At 43.4% G+C, this 23,735-nt stretch overlaps 1 protein-coding gene across 1 annotated transcript in view; it reads left to right on the forward strand.

The window, feature by feature from the left end:
- The window catches only part of LOC146863397 (cell adhesion molecule CEACAM8-like), a 185,482-nt gene that overhangs the window by 86,178 nt on the left and 75,569 nt on the right, over positions 1-23,735 (forward strand). Inside the window, exon 3 of the mRNA XM_085642821.1 lies at positions 10,911-10,976. Coding sequence (XP_085498947.1) covers positions 10,911-10,976 — 66 coding nt within the window. The remainder of the gene's footprint in view (positions 1-10,910; positions 10,977-23,735) is intronic.

Raw genomic sequence — 23,735 nt, forward strand, 5'->3', positions numbered from 1 at the left:
GAACCAGGAAGCTGGCTACGTCTCTGTATAGAGTCAGAAACGGGGGTCCCAATAAAAGACCTGTAGAGAGGAGTTAAGATATTAGTTACAGAGTCGGTTATTTTCCGACGAACGGAAAGCGGAGTCAGAATATTCACAGGGTTCGGGAGCAGGGCAGCTGGAGCAGGTGAAATAGTAAGGGTGGGAGTAGCAGGTAAAGCAGTTTGCGAAACGACAGGCAAAGGCGGAACGGGCAACCCAGGAAGAGGGGGTGCCGAAGGAACATTAACCACGGGAAGGATAGGAGCTGTAATCAAAGGAAGTGGAGCAACTATTCCAGGCTGACCAGCAGCTGGCTGTACAACAGGTAACAACTGTGGTACTGTAATACCCTGTGCATACGGTGGAGGTGAATTCAACAGGTAAGACAACAGAGGATCCTTTTCATGATCCTCCATCGGCTTAGCAGGACATGATGGCAATACAGGGTAACATTTATCAATTGCCAAATTATATTTTCTATTCGCCATCTCCATTGCTTTCTCAGTCTCGTTGACATGCAACTGCCTAGCAGACTCCATTAAAGTCAACCCTTTCTCTTTCTGTTCTTTCTTCGTTTTCCTAATTTCTCTCTGTTTGGCTTCTTTGCGCCATACGCGAAAAGAATCAAACATTGCCGGCCGGGCTTTTTTCTTGAACAACTTCATTTCTAGTTTATCTAGTATTTCCATTTCGAAGCTACCATGCGGTGGCCAACTAAGGACACCATCTTTTTTGGTATAACGGACCCATACTTCATTATACGTAATAGGACCCACACCATGTTTACAATAGAGCTCATACGTAGGAGTTCCAATCGGAGGAACCGAACACGAATCCTCCAACCGGGAATCCCCGTTGCAACGTAACCAGGACAAGAAACAATTACTACTGGTAGTCATGACAACAAAAACAAATTCCAACCAAAATGCGCAGAGAACTTAGGCCTACCAAAATGAACCAATACCAAAACAAAGATTATCTAAACAAGAGCAACCAATGATAATCTACGAATCAAACCAGAGCAACAAGGAACAACCAAATCGAGCGTAACTAAATACTTAACTGAAATATGGAAGACGTCACCAAGGAGAACCCGTCTACGTCTCGCCGTACTAAGGTCTGCACCTCGGGTCCAAGACAGGGCGACAGTCAGGGCAGCGGTCCTCTGTAGCCGTCTGGAAACGGGAACCCTCGTGGAAGAGATCGTCGGGCCACTTTTACGACATGCAGGGATCGATGAAGCGGGGTACCTCCCTCCGGAATCTTCACACGAAACTTCTCGAACTTTTCAGGCTTTGGACCGGTACCGCATGACGTCGCCCCACGTTGGGCGCCAATTTGAGGTTCTGGACTTTTAAGAGTCCAGAGGTGTCAGGGAAACAACACCCGAAGACCCCTGAGTTCCTCCTGTCTCGGTGCACAAATAAACAGAGACACGGGCTTCTCGATGGTGGCGTCAAAGACCAAGGTTTATTTACTGCAGGGACACAGAAATCATAGGAACCACACAGAGGCAGAATCTACGAGACTGTTCGAATTGCATTAAGTGGGTTACTCTTTAAATACACGCAAAATGTCTTTAGGCAACATTACACGAATATTTCTCATGCCCAACCCGGCATCCCAAACAAACAGTAAATTTGACATCAAACAATAATTAGTTGTAGGTTTTCGGTATTCGATCAGGTCCTCTCGACAGTTTTCCATTCTTCGCCCGATCCTCCCCATCATAAAAATCGTAACCTCCCCATTGTAAAAGCCCAGAAGGAAAGGAGCAGAGCCAGGTGCAAAGGATTGAAATGTAGGATAAGAGGTGTTTATAGATCATAAACGGGCATGGCTACCATCTTCGGCCTTTCAGTCAGGACAACGGACACGAGAACCAGTATAGCAGGACTGGCCTCAGGCAAGGGAGGCAGCTTGATTCTGCCTAGTCATGCAGCGTCAGCCTTTCTCGGGCTCGAGCTTACGTGTCCTTAACAAGGTGACTCTGCCGGGGTCATCGTCCGTTCATTGACTATGTGAGGGCAAGAAACAAGATGGATGCCGTAACTAAAATGGATGCCATGACTTTTACGACAGAAATGCCCTATTTTCCAGTGAATTCATGCTAGTTGCGCAGCGAAAACACTGTCATGTATATAATGGATCATTTGCGGTTCATTGGTACCGAAATCGTGTCAGTACTACGATACCGAATTCACGGGTTCGGATCGCTACAGAACCTCAGTATGACCTTAGTACCAGGCGCACCAGCCCAGGTGAAGCACTTGGGGTTGTGCTTACAAAGCTGTCCAATAATCGAAGCGGCACCCCACCAAAGCTGCAGAGTGGCAACTTAGAAGAACTCCGTAGGCATCAACAAAAGTAAAGGGCTCGAATGGAGACCGAAAAGGAGGTCAAAGTTCTAAAGGCTGCCAAGGAAGACCCTGAGGCCAATGCAACACAGGTCTGTAGAGATCTCATTGATAAAGCAGCTCCCAGTGGAGAGCAAACAGAAAAGAAAAGGAAAGACTCTTTCCTCAGTGTCAGCCACCATCATCATTGATACCGCCAAAAAGCAAAATATTGGGGACAGATGGACTGCTTTGATAGGGACATTTGAAGACTTCATTGATGCAATAGAAGAAGCTGATAATAAGGACCTGATCGAGTATCTTAAAAATCTTGCTGGTGAAGACATAAAAGAAGTTATAAAGGAAATGCCGAGGGCTGACAAAATTGAGTGCCAATTGTAGATAACAAGAGGTAAATTTTCAGTCAAGAACATCAAAGTTGGTGAAACCAGTGATAAATTTGTGGAGAGACTTGATACGCTCATCAAAAACTGTAAGTTCAATGAATTTACTGATGAGGAAGCTATGCGCCGCCGAGTTATCAATGGATGCCTGTCAGATTCCTTCCTTACGACGAATACTTTTTCATGGCTGTCAGGGCTGAAGAGCATGCTGATCGACAAGCTGCTGACATGGAAGCCAGAGTTATACCTGGGCATATAATTCCACTCTGCTTGCAGAGTTTACGGAGTTTCGACAAATAACGTTCGACATACAGTCACAATGCCAAGCGACCAAACCAGCTGATGCAAATTGACACCAAACGAAGTCGATCATCAACTAAATAAATTTCAAATAGTTTTTCAGTATCAGTATCAAGTGAAAGTGAAGTTGTTGGCTGTGCAATATCGGTGTTTACCTCAGAGAAACATGCACATGTGGGACTAGTTGTATGTGAAGAAAAGTTTGGATCAAAGAAAAGTTGACATGAAAAAGCACCCAAACCATTCAAACATCGTCTAAAAATTACTCAAAAGATAAATGGGTGTTTGATACCTTTCATGATCAACAGTGGTATGTTGATAAACAGTATGTCTGAGGATAAATTGAATGAATTATCTCCATTACCCCAACTTACACCACCCAAAAATATATACATTGGGTGCATCAACACCCTTAAAAAGGCATGGTTCATTTGTAGCTATGATGAAACATCTGAATGAACAAATGCAAGCTCCAATTCACATACTTTCAGATATGACGTTCAGTGCCTGTTTACTCAGCTTCACCACAGCTGCTGATATGGGACTGATATTGATAAACTATAACATGAATCCTCATCAAGAAATAGTAAATCAGTTCTTTTTGTTATATAATGGGTTAGGATAACTCAATACTATGAAAGTACAGTTACATATAAAGGAGATTACAGTACTTTTGCTGAGAGCCCGAGACTTATTTGCAGGAAGCAGTTGCAAAATAACTTCAAACATTACTCAAACATGATATCATTGAACATTCCACTGGTCCGACGCCTTGGGTTTTTCCCGTAGTGGTAGTCCCCAAAAGAGACAGTGAAGGAGCTATACGCATTGGCTTGACATGCGTCAAATGAGCAAGGCCATTAAAAGAGAGCAACATCCAGGTCCGCACATTGTTGACATGATGACACAATTAAATGGTGCAAAGGTCTTCACTCGCTTTGATTTAAAAAAGGGATATCATCAGCTGGAACTCGAAGAGAATTGCTGGTACAGTATAACATTTTCTGCACATTTTGATTTGTTCCATTACAAAGGTTTAAGCTTTGGTGTGTCATCTGCTGCCGAGATCTTTCAATATGTCATTCGATGTATCATACAGCCTGTTGCAAATGCTTTCAATTATAGTGATGACATATTGGTTTTCGGAGCTACACAGAAGGAACATGACAAAGCTCTTATGCAAGTATGCCATTGACTAACTGATGCAGTTTTAACTTTGAATGCTGATAAATGTGACTTCCATAAAACAAAGTTACAATTCTTTGGCCATATCTTTTCTGATGGGGACATGACACCCAATCCAGCTAAAGTGCAAGCGTTGCAAACTGCCAGTCCCCCACAAGACATTTTCATGTTACATTCATTCCTTAGCATGGTCAGTTACTCTAGATACATACAAGACTTTGCCACTGTCAGTGCTCTGTTAAAAGAATGCTTAATTTCATTGGTCATGCGAATGCGAGCAAAATGTCAAAGAAAATCAAAGAAGCCATAAAGAACGCCACTGAAATGGCATACTTTGATCCAAAGCTTCACATGGAAGTTGTTGTTGACGCTAGCACCGTTGATTTAGATGCTATCCTTGCTATCCCTGCACAGCACAGCAGACATCCAAATGCTCAAAGGCATATTGTAGCATACACAGGCAAAATGTTTTTCCAAACCGAACATAGTTATTCACAACCTGAGAAAGAAAGTTTAGCAGTGTGTGGGCTTGCGAATATTCCCAGATATTCTTATATGGAAAGCCTTTCACACTTGCCACCAATCATCAAGCATTCATGGTCATCTTTGGCAACCCAAAAAGCAAAAATGCCTCCTCGCATTGAACGTTGAGGTCTAAGATTACAAGAGTACAACTACACAATGGTGAGTCATCCAGGAAAAGATCAAAATCGTGCTGTTTATTTTTCAAGGGTGCTATTGTGATGTCCAGGTACACAATCCAAGTTGGCTGAAGCCTCCATAAATTTCATTGTGAAATTGAGCACACCAGCTGGCATTTCATTAGAACAAATTGTCACTGCCACGAGTCAAGATAGTGACATGTATAAACTGAAAGACATTATCACTCATCAGTCGTGGAACCAGCACTCTCAACCTCTCATTCATAACAGTAAACTTCTAGGGCCATCTTATGGAAAGTGCTGTAGGAGTTCAACAGGCACGTGCACCCGCCTTGCGTGCCCCCGGGCACTTTGGTATTACAGAAAGGGCTCAGAAGATGTTGGTGGAAGTAGTTATTTGAAAGTTATATTAAGCAAACAAATCAGTAGCTGACTGCTGTCTCTGTATGCTGCAAAGGTACTTTCAAGTAAAATATGTCATTTGTGTAATCTTGGTTTGTAACCTCATCTCCGAGACACATGGTAGGATTGTTTTGAATTCTTTTTGGCACAGGATTAAATGTGTGAACCTTCAGCAATTGGAGCAAGGTATTGAATCCCACGATTTCTGATTTCAAGATGCCCTTATTTAATAGTAGGGGTGGGTGGAGCTCGCGAAGTTGCCTGAAAACTCTGTGGAATTCTGCAGAGTTCCACGAGCAGGCGAAGTTGCTCCACTCACCCACTCCTAGTCAGAATCAATGTGTCAGTGTTGCCAGTTATAGGTGAATCAAGATTTGAAGTGGCAGTGAAGTTAGCTGGACATGTAACTGCTGAACTCCTAGAATAATAAACAACCTTAGCGGAACGAGGCGCACTTGCAATTAGCCCAAATGCTTCTTCAGGTGTAATATAATCTCACGAGTTATGGCCCTACTACTGCGGAAGAAGTTACAAATATCAGGATATTGGTGCCTTTGCAAATCCATTTCTGAACATTGGGTACTGGGGAAAATGTGTGCTTGCCCATGTTGCTGATTATCAGCAGGAACAGCAAGTTTGGTCTGAGTCAGACACCCACAGGGCCGCTCTTGGCCCGGGGCAACAACTGGGCGCATCCTGCAAAGTGGGACTTTGGCTGGCGTTTTATGGCACATTAGCTGAGGCCTCCGCCCATCCTGTAGAAGGGACATTGGTAGCAAAAGTCCCTGGCTCACCAGCAGTCACTGCTTCACCCACCAGTGGGACTTCACTGGCACTATATGGTGTGTTTGGAGATCTTACCCATTGTGAAACCTCGTCATCCCCTCCGGCCGGCGACGGGGTCCGCATGTCCTAGGGGGCATGTTCTGACACGCATGCCTTAGGGGGAACTACCTCGGGGTTAGCTCTGGAGGTTTGCCCTCTGGCCCCCCAATTGTTAGGGGGTCAAAGGAAGAAACCATTCACCACAACGAGAAAAACCAAGCTTGTGACTGCCCTTCCCGCGTGCACACAGGGCTTCTCAGTTGCGCACCTCCCATTGCCCCTGCTAGATTAAGTCCAGAGTAATTGCTGTAACTAACTTCGCAGAGTGCAGGGGAGTAAGTGCAATTCTTAGGCATGCACAGTTTATGGGAAACAACCATTACAACGCAGTCATTACAACGCACTACCTTTACAACGCAGCTGGTACAACGCAGCTGCCTTTACATCGCATGCCATTACAACGCATGTCACTACAATGCATGCCATTACCACGAATACCATTACAACGCATGTCATTACTATGCATTATAAGGTAAGTAATGGGGATCTTTTAGTTTTAGGGTGGGTATGGGTTTTAGGGTACATGGGGATAGTATTTGTACCCCTACACTATCCAACGTTTACCCTACTGTTGCACTCACTGAAGTGGGAATAGTAATTTTTACCCCTAGGGATGCCAAAAAGCCCCTCGGGCACACATCCAGCAAAGGCAGAGATCAACAGACAGCAGGGCAACAAAAGAGAAAAGCAAATCTTCCAGGTCAGCAGTCCAAATATGAGTCCTTTAAACAGCACAGCAGTCCTTTCTCAATTTCTAGTTGTAGTTCCATCAGTGTCTGATTTTAGGGGGTCAGAGACCTAGTATTTATACCCAGAAGTGGGGGTGACTTCAAAGGTTGTTCTATGAAGTGCACTAGTATTCTTTCAATCCAGTGCTGTCTACCAGGCTATCTATGGAGGGTAAATCAGCCCTTTGTGCAGGACAGGGCACTACCTATTCAGTGAAGTGTTCGTCCCTGTCTTCCATCCTGCTCAGGATCAGAATGCACATGTATGTAGATGGGTACTCAGACACACCTAACCTTCCTGTGTTAGTGGCTGTCTGGAGGAAATGCACAAAGTGTAGCTGTCACCCACTACAGACAAGTATTGGAGACAGGCTGCAAGGCACACAAAGCTGTAAGTGCAGAGAAATGTCCACTTTCTAAAAGAGGCATTTCTAAAACAGTAATGTTAAATCTAACTTCATCAGTAAGAAGGTTTTATCATTACCATTTCAAAGATATTACACATGAACTGCTATGCCTCGCTGACCAGTAAGTACAGCTTGAAAGTGTATTAAGGAATTTCCATCATTAACCTAGGAGAGGAAAAGGCCTCACAGTAGTGAAAAACAAATTTAGCTGTTTGTCACTACCAGCACATGTAAAACATAAAGGTACATGTCCGACCTTATACTTACATAGCACCTTGCCCTTAGGGCTACCTGGGGCCTACCTGGGAGGTAAAATATGTGTAATTAAAGGGTAGTTTAGGGCTTTAAATCCCAAGTCAAAGTGGCGGTTAACTGCACGCACAGGCCCTGCATGGCAGGCCTGTGACAGATTTGAAAGGCTACAATCAGTGCTGCAAGCCCATTAGTAGCATTTAATTTACAGGCACTTGGTATATGGTATACCACTTTTCAAGGGACTTATAAGTAAATTAAATATGCCATACAGGTATACATCAAAATTACCATGTTTAGGGGAGAAGCAAATGCACTTTAGAACTGGTCAGCAGTGGTAAATTGTGCAGAGTCTTAAGGCCAACAAAAAGAATCAGCAAAAAGATGAGGTAAGAAGGCAAAAAGTCTGGGTAAGACTCCCTAAGGCTGACAAACCAACACTGGCACAGCAGGGTGACAAAAGTCCTGGCCTGTAATTCTGAGGTGAGCCAGAGAAATTATAATTTTTTATGACCCATAAGTTGTGCAGATCTCTCTCTGGAACTTGCAGATATGGGCCCATATTTATCAATATTTCACATAACGCAATGCAGCAGGACACCTTCCTGCAACGCGCTGCGTGAAAGGGAGAGGGCAGCAATATGCCGTATTTAACATTATACAGCACATTCCTGCTCACTGCCTGCACTGCCGCACAAACTGCTGCCTGGCGCTAATGCAGGCACCTTGCACCAGAGAAAACAGCAAATAGCACTGACTGTTCCTATAAGTGCACACTAATATTATAAGGCCTACCCCAGGTCAATATCTAATTCTACAGAGTCCACTCTGTACCAGGCTACCCGTGCTGATTTACCAGACTGGACACAACAGCACTCTCACACAGATAGCCCACACATTTGTGCACATGCATTCACACATGTTCATGTGTAACCAGCCAAGGGTCTCTTACCCTTGCTATATCACAGTGGCCATATCTTTAATGCTGGAGACTAGCAGTAAACATGAGCAGTTCTTTTGCCATGTAATTACTGTGGGTGAGATACATGTAATGAGATTCAGCCGCAGTAAAAAGTCCAAAACCGGGTGATGTAAAAAGCAAAATAAATCCAGGCGTACTGAATGGGCGGAACTTAATTGCAACAGATACTAAATGGGACTTTAAAACAAAATTAAATGTATTCGTTCATAACATGACTTTTCTGCCATAGTTTATTTTCATTATTGGTCAGGGATCGTTAACACAGCTGTAGAAGACATTTTAAAGTGTTTTTTTAATTTATACTTACTGTTTGATATATGCACAGATAAGGGATAAAAATACCGGCTTTACGTGATTTTGCTTGCTTTGTGCCGAGACATTAAAATACCAGTAGTACCGGTAGAAAACCAGCCAAGTGGCAATCCCACATAGCACCAATAAATATCAAAGTCTGAAACCCACTCTTCTGGGTCAATAGTGTAATAAAGTGTACTCAGCAGCCTGCAAGTGTACCAAGGCACTGGGCCCATAAGCACCAATTGCCTGTTTAAGTGTTCTTCTCTCTGTGGCTCAGATACAAATCCCTGTTTGCTGCTGCTTGTCTACTGCTGCTGTGTTTCCAGTTCTGAACTACCAAGCAAGCACAATTCTCCTTACAAAGAAGCTTAGAAATAGGACAAGGCCGCCAACAAGAAGCCCAGAATGAGCCCCGCCGCCCCCAAAAAAATGGAAAGGAAGAGCAGGAACATTAAAAAAATCCCGATGTATTCTCATAAGTGAACAAAGTTATTGTAAAATGGTTTAACACCAATCTCATTATTTTACAGACAGTCAAATACTGCCTGGCTGTAGTGTAAAATATCTGTATGTCATATCCTGAAGCTCCTGAAACAGATATTTTGCTTCCTACATTTCTTATTTTAAGATTATAACAATGAAAATGTTTTTATTAAAAATTGATTTGCTTAGTTTCATTTTAAATCATCTTGACTTAACTCATGCACTTACTTTTGGACATACCATTGTATATTTATATATTCACTATTTTTCAAATGCGTCACACATGCTGCGTTCCATTACAAAATGGCCACCAGCCTACTATTTTGCGTGATAAATGATTAAGTTTCAGATATTTGGTCAGCCACGGAGTAAAGAGAAGAAAGGGATAAAGAGAAGAGAGGGATAAAGAGAAGAGAGGTTTCCCTTCCTGCACAAAAACAATTATCCCCGCAATGGAGGCACCCTTGCACCATGGCGCAAAGGTGCATTTTGTTGGAGCCCATTGTGCGCCAGCACAGGCGAGAAGGACAGAAATGTGCCATAAGTGATAGATACAGCACATTCCTGTCCTTTTCTTTTGCCATCGAGCAGCGCTGCAGGAAGGCCTGCAGCACTGCCCTATGGCAAAATCTTGAAAATAAGGCCCAGAAGTTTATAACTATTGATGAATTGTTTCTTGAATAATCTTGTTGAATGGACTAGATTAAGATTGAGAGGAACTGTCTCTCCACAAATGTAGTTACTATGAGGTCATTGATGAGGGGTGGCAAGGTTTTTGTGATTCAGGAAATGACCAGAGATAAGGTCACATTTGGCTGTTTGGTTTTCTACAATACTTGATTATTTGTTGATATTCAAGTGCCTTGTCTGATGCCTTGTGGTAGTCATTCTCCAGAGAAGAGGGCAACCTTTGGTGACTGACAGGAGGAGAATTTGCTGGAGGGTTTCAGGAAATCTGAAGTGTGCATTACATGGTAAAGTGAGATTTTAAAATCAAAGAAAAATATTCCTGAAACTACAACTGTGATTATGGTAAGTACTTTATGGACCAGTCATAGAGATTTATTTAGGGAGGAGAACAGTAAATCCATACATAAAGTCACTCAACAAGAAGGACCCGTTCTCTTATGATGAAAGTTTGCTGCGATGGACAATTTGTACAAGTGGATGAAAAAGTTTTTTTTTTTTTAAAGATAGTCATGTCCCAGGTGAGCAGATAATGGCACATTCTTGTGAAAGCTGGTACTGGCATAGTAGATACTTCATGATGGGACACATCATAACTCCCAGGTGTGGCAAACCAGACGTGTGAACTCAAAAGGGTCTTTATACATGATTGCTTGTTGATAAAGGTAGTCAGGATGTCACTGACACAAAGGTTGTGGATCAGAGCTGTTAGGTTGGATAGAATCTTTAGTTAGGCAAAATATGACTGATGGAAATAAGGGATGGCTTTTGTGAAGCAGAAAAACTGCATCTAAGAATAAGAAATTGGAGCACATGGTGAAGCACTTCACAATTAGGGGATTAAAGGATAAATAGATTGAATTTCTGATTGTTTTATAGCTCCTGAAGCTGGAGGAAATAGCATGCAGACCTCCCCCCCAATGATCGTCTCGATTCCACCGAGAGGTAGGTCTAAGTGAATTTTGTTGTGAATGTTTTGTGTAACACGTTTCGTGTTTTGCAGATTATAGGTCATTGTCATGGGTGAACCATGCATTTTGTGTCTCCTTTGGTAACTGACAAGCACTGAGCCAGACCTGGTAGTATGGCTGGTGTGGGAGGAGATCCCCAAACCCCGAAATTCAGATCATCCCAAATTTTGACTTTAGCGGTTCCTCTCCAACCCTTGATCTTCCAATAAAGAACACCATCCTCAATATCAGGGCCAACATTAGTTTAGCAGAGTATACAAAATTAACTGGGAACATTCAGTAACTCAGTTCTCGATCAGGAATAGTTAAAGGGTTTTATAACGAAATCTCAAAATTAAGGGGTACAGAGTAATGCAAAATATGCCATGTAGGTTGAAATGCATAGTATAAAGTCAGACATCTAATTATTTTAAGTCCCAATGAACGGCTAAATAATAAGTCAAACAGACACTGTCCCTGGTAGAAAATGAAAGTGATCTCATTATTGATATAATCACAAAGGAAACCAACAGCATTTCTGGCAGAAAAAGAAAGGTCTCCCAATATATAGACATATGAAACATTATTTGGACAATGGCTCATGCACCTGTGAATGGTTGCCAGCTACTTTGTAAATGCAGCGAAAAAGTCTTTGGGTAATCGCTGTCAGAAGAAAGTGACTAACTAATAAGAAGGTAAACATATACTACTCTAAAATATACGAACATGAGCAATGTTGAGGGTGCAAAAGAAAACCCAAAGAATGTACAGGTTAAATTACTAGAAAACAAGATTCACCTATTGTCCTACCATATAATGTATACAAAACTGAATTCAAATGATAATGCAGCAATGTTTATAACAGCGAATGTTAATAAAAAGATTTAAAAAAAGAAAAGAAAAAGTCTTTGGGTACTTGATACATTAGGAACATGAAGAAATGCCCATTCACAATACGGAAGGAAAATAACCAGGTACGGCACAGTGTTTCTTGCTTTGTCATGGCTGTGGGGAGAGAAGACATGCAGGGGGACTTGATGGGAGGGACAATGGGCTGGAGTTAGATGAACAGAACATTAGAGCAGCATCAGTAGATGTCATCATACCCTTCCATTGCTCTCCAGAATTCTCCTCTGCCATATTCATTTGATTGTAAACACAATCTTTTAAGTTTTCCATATCTGTTTACCACAATTCTTTTAATTTCTTTAACATATTTGTACCAGTACCTTTACATCTTTCAATGTGGTATTCAGACAATTTCAGGAAGAGAAATAAAATAATTGCACAAATCATTATTACCATTACTAGGTGTTTAGAAATATTACCTCCCAATTCACCCAACCATTCACCAACCTTACTAAAACACTTTCCTAACTTACTAAACCAGCAGCCTACACTTTTCCATAAACCAGGCCCTCCAGGGAATTAATTTCACACAAGAGGCTAATAAAATTAGTACTGTAAGATTCTATAATTCTATTATTATCTTAAACGTATGTGCATCAAGTTTTAGCCTTCTTTCCCTTGCAGACTTCTCCTTCCTTCATCAGGACAATACCTAATGCTAATCAGTTCCACATATCCATTGTCTGAATTGAAATACTCTCCTTATTCATCATCTCCATTGCTTCTCGCTTATCCAATATAGTATAGAGATGTATAATTTTCACATCATTCATTTCAACACCTATAGAAGGAAAAATATCACCTAATATATCTAAAACTACAGCAGCAATTTTTCTTTCACTCTTCTCTCTACTGCTTCATTAATTTCACCCACATGATAGATTCTAGCGAATACTAAAACCATATAACATGATCCAACCCAGTTTTTCAGCAAATTGAAATATGCATTCTTTCCAGATACATAATAAAATCCTATCAAGATTGACTCTATACCCAACAATAATATTCACTCACCAAATAGCTTCTTTCACACTCACTCTCTCCCACATTTTATACTTTATCATCTTTTGGAATACTCATTTTAATCAATAAGAACTCACACATTTCTTTGAGTTCCACTCAACCTAGGATGCATGTTTGACCTTCTAAATTCCTCTTCTTACTTTACCTGTTTATCCACAGCCTTCCCTTCTTCCAAATTCCTCACAAGTTTAACTCCTCTTTCATTTAATTCACTAATACATTTGTTTCTTCTTTATTTAGACTGCATATTAGTTTTCAATATTCATTTTAGATTCATGCTCAATCTGTACAATTATTCTTAAATTCGGTCATCTAATTTAATTGGAAGATTCTCAATAGAGACATTAAAATCAGACAGATACGGAAAAAGAAAATCATATTGAATAAATATTGCAATATACACACTACAAGTCAAAGAACATGATAAAGTAAGTTGTGAATAAGTAACACCTTCACCAACAAAAGTCGGAAGTAACATACAGATAAAACAATTGCTAAAGCTCCTTATTCCAACATGCCCATTTATTATTCTTGTATAAAAATTATAACTAAAAGGTTTATTAAAATTATATCTGTGTACTTTATTATTCTGATCTAATTTATTTCTAATAGTTTTTAATTCAACAGTCATGAAAATATTTCCCACCACAGTTAGCACAACAACGGCGCAACTAACTCCTAATATTATTGTTCACATAATTTTTGGTACTAAGACATACAACATCTATAGTGGAACTAAAATCAAAAAGTAAATCATTATTTAAAAACAATAATGTTTTCTTCTATTTTTCTTATTTTGTTAAAACATTAATCAAAACAAAATAAAAAATCAGTCTTTTCTTTGTGAGTTTTCTCAAGTGTTGCAAATCACAGTTCAGTTCTTTTAAATCTTTTGACTTATTTAGTGATTTCCTTCATTCAACAGTCTCTTTACATATTCGGGCTGGTTCTTCTTCTGTCCCTATTTCACTCTCATATTTGGTTCTGTAATTATACTTGTACTGGCAATAGTTCATTACTGGATCACAATTTTCTTACTCTTCTTCTTCTTCAGACATTGTAGCTAGGTACCCCCACTCTGATGAAGCATATTTTCTAGTTGTACTCTTTTTCTTGTTAATGTTTTAACTACAGATGATTTAATTCCCCAAATTTCAATCTGTTTGTCCACTTGTTTTTTTTTTAAATTGGCTCGCAGTGTTTTCTCTTTCTTGCAATATCTTCCTCAGATATTCTTCGTTCACCAGCAGCCTTTGTAAGTGTCTTTACTTTCTAAGAAAAATTGACTCAAACTCAACCTTAAAATTTAACTTATGCTGTGATCAGCTTAGTCTTTGTCTTCTCTATTCACTGGCAACTTATGTCTTTCTCTGGGGGTCTTTTTAACGTTGATTTTCAACTGTAACTTCTCATTGCTTGGACCAGAGACTATTTATTCTTGCTGCCACTTATGCCTTTAACCTTTGCACGGCAACAACTCTTCACTCTGATCCCTGCTTTGATACTGGATTTCAGAATGTTCAGGTTCTTCAGTCAAGCTTTCACTAGCCTGAAATGTCACCACTTCTTTTCCTTTGTGTTCTCAACAGTTTCAAATGTTTCAACGCCCTCCACATCCTCACCAAGAGCTTGCCATGAGGCTTGACCTTATGCCTGGCATTGCACTTGACGGTGTGTATTTGACTTCGGATCTTCAATTGACTCATCTTTCATTTTAACTGCGCTCACTCTTTTTCTGGGAGCAGCGTGAATCCACTGTAGCACTTCAGCACACTTAACCACAGTGTTCATCTTCAGAATCACTTAAAAGTGTCCAAGAAGCATTTCCTTTAGGCAACTTATATTGATGTGTTTTTGAATCACTATTCAGTCACCTGGATTGAGGTTGTGGCACTAGATATTCTTTGGCCTCATTTATAAGGTACTTTGAGCTGCCGCAAAGTCACGTTTTGTGACGTTCCGTAGTGCAGGAAACTGCTCCATATTTACAAGCCAGCACTAAGCCTCTTTTTTGGCTTAATGTTGCCTCTTAAATATTGTCCCCTCAAATGCAGTTTTCTTCATTAAAAGGGCTTGCAATGGGTGTTGCTGGGGACTTTCCCAGCAACATCCATAGCTTCTTGATACTGCCCCAGATTTACAAGAAATCGTAAATCTCAGGCAGCAGCAAAAACTTACGCCTCCCCAGGGGTAAGGGAGGCACAAGGAGAAATATCTGCTTGTTTCTAACTTTTCTATGTGTGCTGCATTCTTCTTCTAGAAAGAGGAAAAGCCTCGTGTGATTGTTTTTGTGCAGGAAGGTTTCCGCGGTCACTTTATTTCTGACTGACAGATTTTGATCATAAATGAATTTTAATCTGACCCTTCTCTTTGCCTAGTGGTGTTCCTCTGGGATCCTCCCTGAGCTCTATGCTTTTCAACTTATACATCTCTCCTTTGGCCAGACTTATGCGATTCCTTGGGCTGCAGGCAGTGTTGTATGCCGATGAAACACAGATCATCATGTCCCTGTCAAAGTACATGGATAATACAGTGCCTTGCCGTATTTGGGCTTTGTCGGCTAATAAATCTATATAATTAATTCTACATTGCTCATGACATGTTCAAAGAAATAACTGATCACATCAATGATCACATGTCAAATGTCGTCATTTATGACATCACCGATGTTGGACATTTTACTGGGAGATGGAAAAACTATAATGAGGTCAAGAAACAGGAGCAATGATAGCTTCCAAGATTTACCAAAGCCACACCTTGTCAGTGAACTGCTTTCCTTACCGTACAGCTCAGCCTGGTAGCTGCTGCCCCTGACCTTTGCAGGTCTGCGAGTTCAAGGTCTTCCCTGCTGGTCAAGTGGGTTGCTTCACTGTTCTGCTGCTGCTCTGCCCTGAGTCTCTCTGCTTTCTGACTTTTTGTCATTTGTCTGCTTTTTTGGACTTCTGTCCCCTGTGGCCCGCCCCTTCCAAGACTGCTCTTACGCTTCCTGCTTTCCCACTCTCCCACCTCTCAGTTGTCCAGCCCTCACACTACTTAATGGCTTCTGCTGCAAGGTGAAAGAAGCAATTCCACTGACCTTGTCAGTGAACTGCTTCACTTCCTGCACAGCTCTTCCTGGTAAATGCTGCCCCTGACCCTCACAGGTCTGAGAGTTTGAGGCACTCCTTTGTGGTCCAATTGGGAGCTTCTCTGCTCTGCTACTGCTCTGCCCTCAGCCTCTCTACTTTCTACCTTTTCTCCTCTGATCTCTTTTTTCATCTTACTCCAGCTTTTCTGCTTTTTTGTCATTGTTCTGCTTTTCTGCTCTTCTGTCACTTTCTTTCCCTTTTTGCACTTTTGTTCACTGTTTGTGCCTTTTCGCTCTGCTTGCCCATGCGGCTGCTCATTCCCCACGGTCTAGCCCCCTCCAACACTGCTTTCATGCTTCTTGCTGTTCTACCTCCCAGCTGGCTAGCCCTTCCCCTCCCACCACTTAATGGCGGCAACAAAGAACTATTCGCCCAAGTCAAAGAATTCGCCAAACCCACCACAGAGACAACAGACATTCCTCCGTTCCAAGACCTCTGCGGCAATCTCACCCCCTTCTTCAAGGAGATCTATGACCTGACGGACCTCAAGAACTACAGACCCATCTCTCTGCTCCCCTTCCCAGCCAAATTCATTGAGAAAGCATCAATGTCCAACTATCCAAGTTAATCGAAACAAACATCATCCTGGACCTCTCTCATTCGGGCTTCAGAAGCAACCACAGCATTGAGATTGCGCTCCTCGCTGCTACAGATGACATGTGCAGCCTCCATGAACAGGCTGAGACTTCACCCCTCATCCTACTGGACCTCTCAGCCACCTTCAACACCGTCTTCAACCACACTTCCTGCGCAGGACTCCACGACATAAGCATCTGCAACAAAGCCCTAGAATGGATCCGCTCCTTCCTCACAGGCTGAACCCAGGGAGATGGACTTCCACCGTTCAACTCAGAACACACAGAGATCAGCTGTTGAGTGCCTCTGGGATCCTCACTGAGCCCCACCCTCTTTAACATCTACATTTTCCAGCTTGCAGCTATCGTTGGAAGCCACAGACTCAACATCGTCTCCTATGCTGATGACACCCAGCTTATTCTCTCCTTCACAGACAAAACCACAGCTGCCAAGAGCATTTTTCACGATGGGATGAAGGCAGTTGCTACCAGGATGAAGGACGGCTGCCTCAACCTTAACTCAGAAAAGATCGAACTCCTCATCCTAGGCTCCTACTCCACACCCATGGGCCATGCACGAAACCTCTGCATTATCCTGGACTCCTCACTACCACGAATGCCCAATCATTACTGTCTCCAGCATCCTGCTTCCACACGCTCCACCTCCTCTTCAAGTGGATCCCCACCAATTTCAGGAAAACACTCACCCATAAGCTTGACAGCAGCAGACTCGATTACGGCAATGCACTTTATGCTGGCTCCACCCAGAGCTAAAAACAAAACTACAGACTGTCCAGAACACCTCCACCAGATTCATCCTGAACATCCCAAGCTGCAACCACATCAACGGCCACCTGAGAGACCTTCACTGGCCAATATCCCATGGATCGGCAACACCAGGGCTGAAGGAAGATCCTTCTCCTACCTCACTGCAAAGACCTGGAATTCTCTGCCTCTGCACCTCAGGCAATCACCATTACTGCCGCAATTCAGGAAGGACTTCAAGACCTGGCTCTTCGACTGAACCTCAGACCTCCCCCAACCCTATGCCTTGAGACCCTCATGGGTGAGTAGTCACGCTTTATAAGAATACTGATTGATTGATTAAATTCCAAACTACTATTTTGGAGATTCACATTAGGGGAATAGGACAAAAGTGAGACAGAGAGACAGGATATCATCAAATGGCTGGCTACAAGGATAGGCACTATAGTAATCCTGATATCTAAAGAAGATATTTAGCATGACTATAGTTTGGAATATGGAGTTTTAAATAGGTGTTTGCATAAAATTACACTATGCCGGCGGAGTTCGCAGAGTTTTGACCACTCTTCATTATGCATGTAACATGGGGTTCCGTCCAAATTCTCCACTCCGTCACGTGGCAGAGTTTTTTCTCTCAGGCGGCTCACCAATGGTAAGTTCTCTAACGTGAGCGAGACTTGGCATCCCCTGGTGTGAACTTTGGATGCTAATAGAGCACGCATGAGATTTTCCCAATGTGGCCTGTCACAGGCAGTCACAACCGTTCGCTTTGGAAAAGATGCTCTTGGAGTAGAAAGCCTACTTAAGGGGCAGCACGGCTAACTTGGGCAGCAGTGCTGCATGGTGCCGTTTGCACTGATTTCTAAGTGCAGAACAAGCTCCAATCGCTGAAAATCAGCATGGGCAGAGTAATGTACTGATTTCTGCCTGCTCCTGGAACTCCACAGACTCTCACGGAGTTGTTATTTGAACTCCACAGAATTCCATGGAGTGAAACTCTATGAGTTCCATCCACCCTAGTTTTAAATTTAGATATTGTCAAAAATATACTTGCTGACAATCTCTATATTTCCGCACTCTACCATGAAACGAAATTTGTTCTTTTTCTGAGCTGAAATGCAATCAAGCTTCATTTAATAAATGTGAATCTCACACAGAGTTAGAATCTCCTGTCAATATTAGGAAATAGCTTTTCATGCTTGATTTACATTAAAGTAATAAATAGATAGGTGTGATATGAAGACCATGACTTAATATTGAACGTTTAGTTTCTACCTTGGTCATCATATATTTATTAGCAAGATATCAACATACAATGCAAGAGTGCCAATGTAATTCAACTTTATTTTACAAAAAAGGTAACTGTCAGAAAGTCTGATAGATTTCAGCATTCTAAGGGAAGATTCCTGATGAATTAAAAAGAAGCAAAAAGGTAGATATTCTAAGCGACTGTTCCTTATGAAACCAAATAAGTGCTAAAGAGTTTGTGATACTGATGGACCCCTAGGAACTTATACTCTATGCTTTTAAGATGGCCACCCTTAGTGTTAAGTCTCAAGAGAGTTCAATGGGCTTAGGAGAAATGTAGTCCTTAATTTCTTTACTAGAGTGTTCCACAAAGTGCCCTTGCCTGAGACATAAGATATCTGTGGCACTTATAATCCGCACACCTTCCCAACCTCTTCTGCTCCTCAATCTACGCACACTCACGAGCTTCAGAGTAGATCTTGGCGCTTGATAAGTGTGTAAGGTAGAATGTGTCCTGCACCTCATCCTGAGAAAATGACCTCTGCAGGACATCTTTGCTTGTACACCTGCTTTTACTAATAGCTTTATGCATAATTGTCTCAATAGGTATACTACTATGGATTAACAGAATTACTAAAGAATGGCTTGGAAAAATGGAGTAAGGTCTGTTATATTATGATTTCTTGTTCTATGACTATATTGGACCAACACATCTACCCATGGAGAGCCCTCCTCCTAAAGGTACTTACATTCAAAGGCCACAATAGCTTCCTCGGGATTCAGGTGGATACCACCATTCTGCATTCCATTCACACAGGCTACAACATATCAAAACACAGATCCATACCGCATTCTTGCAGGCAGGCAGTATTTTGAGCTACCCACACAATGGCAGGGAAAAATACTTGAAGTCATCACCTATGGAGTAGTGCTTAAGAAACAAAGCTGCTTGCTGAAAATGACCCAGAGATATTTCACTTTGCAGGCTGGAGCTCAACAGGGGCCGGATTCCGCAGGCCACCATGAATTGTTCCAGGAAGAGATTTCGTTTCTGAAAAGTATCACTTCTGTTTACTCCATGTATATCATTAGATGGTTCTCATGCATTCAGCTGGTGATGTGTGCCAGACAGTTGTTAAATTGTCTGGCAACATTATATGCATCAGATGTAATTGATAAGACTATCTGTGTATCATCAGCGTAGGATATGGCAGAGAAACCATGAGATCGGACAAGTCTTGCCAAGGGGTTGACATAGATATTAAATAATGTAGGGGACAATGACGATCCTTGAGGTACCCCACAAGGAAGAGAGAACTGATTGGAGTCAGTTCTCTGTGTGACTGCGTAGATTTTACAGCTCTGGCCTGGATATATTTCTTCCCCTTGGTGTTTATTTCACGCTACGCTTATACTTTACCTGTAGATTGGAGATGATTGGAATGACTCGACATAAATGCATGTCAGTTTAATCTTAATTCTGGCCTTGAGGCAAAGCCAATGAATTTCATTTAGCACATGGCTGATGTGGTCCATTTTTGGTGCCTGGTGCCATTTTGACTTCAGGATGCAGGATGTCTGTATGAGGAGAGAGTGTAGATTTTGGGACTTTTTAGTCAATGTGTGATGTTACTAGCGTATAGATCACAAGGAAAAATTAGGCTAGAAGAATTATTCCATGTTGCTCTCGTCATTGCTACAGTTTAATCGATCACAGAGGACATTGACAGGGCGTGATCGAGTCAGAAGTTAATTTCATTATTCTATAAATAATTTGTATTGCACTTTGTACTTTACCAAGATGGCTGCGAGGATGAAACTCTAACACCGGAGCTCCCGGACACGGGGATCACCGATGCTGTGCAAATCCATGCTGCCTGCCCACCCGCAGCCCCCCCAGTGAACGAGGACTCACCGGATTCTTCCTGTAACGGGCATGCCTGAATCTCACTCGGCGGTCTTCTCACAGCGAGCTCACAAGGATCTGCATTCCGACACCTCCAGGACCGCAAAGGGGCCTGGTAGGTGAACGGCGCTTGCAGACCTCGCTCAATTCAAGGACACACCGCGCTGGACTGCGCAAGACGCACTGACACAGGGCCTTAGTCCCACGCTCTAATCTCACCGCCACTTGAAGATCGTCAGAAGAGCTCTGCAGGCTGTGACTGAGCGCCACCATTGCCTAACTCCAAGATGGCCGAAAAATCGATAATGGCGAACAACTCACTCTAGTGACCACTGCAAGCCTTAAAAACAACTTGCAACACAATATCTCTCCCATCCTAACCCTCCGGCTCTAACCATGGAGCACTGAGGGTCCCAAAAAACACGTCGACCAACCCACGAGCTTCGGATGCCATTGCCTGATTCCAAGATGGCCGCTAATAATCGAAAATGACGAGAAAACCACTAAAGTGACCCAGCAACCTCTAAATACAACTTGCGCGACGATATCTAGCCCATCCTGACCCTTAGGTTGCAGCCTTGTAGCAATGAGGATCCCAAAAAGTGCAACGACCAACCCAAGAGCCTCGGATACCATTGCCTGACTCCAAGATAGCCGCAAAATCGGGAATGGCGAGCAAACCACCCAAATGACCCAGCAACTCGCAATTTAACAACCTTGCGCCTCGAGATCTCGCTCATCCCGACCCTCCAGTCACAGCCATGGAGCGATGAGGTTCCCAAAACTCAACGTCTAACCCACAAGCCTCGGGGGATAGTGCCAGTGCCTGGCCCCATGAGGGACGCTCCTGATTTATGATTCGGTTTCATACTCATACCGCACATATTTCCCTCCAGCACAGCAAAGTAAGCACCTACGTGGCCGCACCACCCCCCATTCTGACCCGATGGTCCCAACACTGTTTCTTTTTAGGGCCCTGCATCTAGATTGCCACCGCCTCCAGTACCTGACCTCAAGATGGCTACCATAGGATCTGAACCCTCAGGATGAACATACGACTTAGGTAAGCCGACACCTCTCCATAAGAGAGGTGAACGCGCTGCTGCTTTTCTCTCATCCAGACCCTCTGATTGCAGCCTTGTAGGGCTGTGGGCCCTGACAACATAGTGATTTTCGCTCCTAGCCTCCATTCTACTCCTCCGGTCGTCCAGACCCTCCGCTCACCTATTGGGAACGTTCCCCCTAGTCCAGGATATCCAATATGCCGTTGGTCACGCCTAACCACCACCTCCTGACCACCTCGAGCTACCTAAAACCGCACGGCCCGAACTCCCACTCGATCATTCCCCCCCTCAACCTCTCTCCCAAAGCGCAAAAAAACTTAAACACAAACTGATTAGACAGCACCCTGAGTCATTATTCGCAGACGCTTATCACTGCTCCTCCAAAGGCCAGATTAAAATGGATTTCATCTTTCACAGTGAAAGACCTGATCAGTGGACGTCCATCATTAGATCCCATCTTCACATTTCCAAAACAACGAATTCACCCTTCAGCTGTAAACTAACGATAGCTCAAGTCGGAGGGGGAACACTTCTGTGACCATATACCCCAACGGCACAGTCCTAATCCAAGCTAACAATGACAACCTTGAGGCTTTCGATGCACTCTTCCCCTCACTTCGGTCTACTCTCTCTCCTGCCCTCCGGCCCCGCACTACCCACCCTTGCTACCTGGGCAATCGGTCCCTCCAGCTGAGCACCCTAACCTCTCATGCATGCCCCAAGAACAACACTAGACTCCCGGCACGTGACACTAGCCTCTCAGCTGCCTCTAATAACATGGCTCCTCTCTTCAAGCGTCTCCCCGTCCTCCTCCCCGCCCCCTGCTCTCCCCAAGTCGTCTATGATCAACCACAACACTCAGTCCAAGACCACCAGCTACTTCCCTATACTCAGAAGAACACAGCAACCACAACACAACCCTCCTCCTGCTGCGCCTCTCGGCCCCTCCCAATGAACACTCAGACAACTCGCTCTCCACCAGATGCCAAGGCAGCAGCGCTAGGACCCCCCCTCCTAGGGAGGCGCCCCCTCAGAATCCCCCTACCCCCTCCCTTGAAGAGACGGACCAACGCCTCACCCTGCTGGAAAACCAGCTAGCGATTGTTATCAAGGGCTTCAACGAAATCCTTTCCAACCTCACCTCGCTCCGTAATCCTCTCCCTAATCTCCACTTCACCCCAGCTGTCAACAACCCCACTTTCCATGAGCGTTCCTCGACTCCCCTTCACAGAGTGACCTCATCCCCCCGCTAAGCATAATGGAATCCTTGACCGATCAAACAGAACTAGAATAGCTATGTCCCCGAGGGAAGTAGCTGATCTGGCCGCCTCTTACGACATTCCCTCCACCGCCTCCGCTCTATCCAAAATACAAGTGTTCACCGGATTCAGAAGAGGACCCTCCCCTCCACATCACCCTAGACCCCCGGCCTTCCTTACGAACATCCCAGGGGCCCCCCTTAAGAAGAACCCCAATAACGAGGCACCCACCACTAACTGCATGCTCATTAACTGCAGGTCAGCCACTAAACATGCTACTGAACTAGCTGAATCCATCCTCACCCATGACATATATGCCAATGTAAATGTGTTTGTATTTGTAAAGCGCACTGCTACCCAATTAGGGTCTCCTGGCGCTGTAACTCATACCGCTGTGGAACCCTTCCTGGCTTTTCCCTGTGAAATGTCCACTCCTGGGCACCCCCAAGGTGAAGCCAGGCATCCCAGCACTGTTGGGGCCATTGTGGAGATTAAGCAAGCTATTGCCCAGAGTTGCAGAGTGGGACCCACGATTAGAATAGGCACCGAGGCGAGAATTAACAGGTCCGAGGAAATTGAGCCCAAGACCCACCAAGGCGGGAATTGAACCCTGGTCCCGGGCCAGACCTCTGCATCAGGGTCTGCGGCTCTAACAATTGAGCCACACTTCTCCACATAGACATAGACATAGCCTTCATCACGGAGACGTGGCAAAACGATTGCTCCTCGCCCATCTTGGACACTCTCGTGCCATCAGGCTTTGTAATCATCAACAAAGATCGCATTGACCAAAATGCGGAGGTATAGCAATCATCCATAAATTCAATATATCTGTGACTGAAATCGACACTTTTAACTACAACTGCTGTGAATGCCT

The sequence above is a fragment of the Triturus cristatus genome, chromosome 2_2, assembly GCF_964204655.1.
Source record: "Triturus cristatus chromosome 2_2, aTriCri1.1, whole genome shotgun sequence".
Taxonomy (NCBI): Eukaryota; Metazoa; Chordata; class Amphibia; order Caudata; family Salamandridae; genus Triturus; species Triturus cristatus.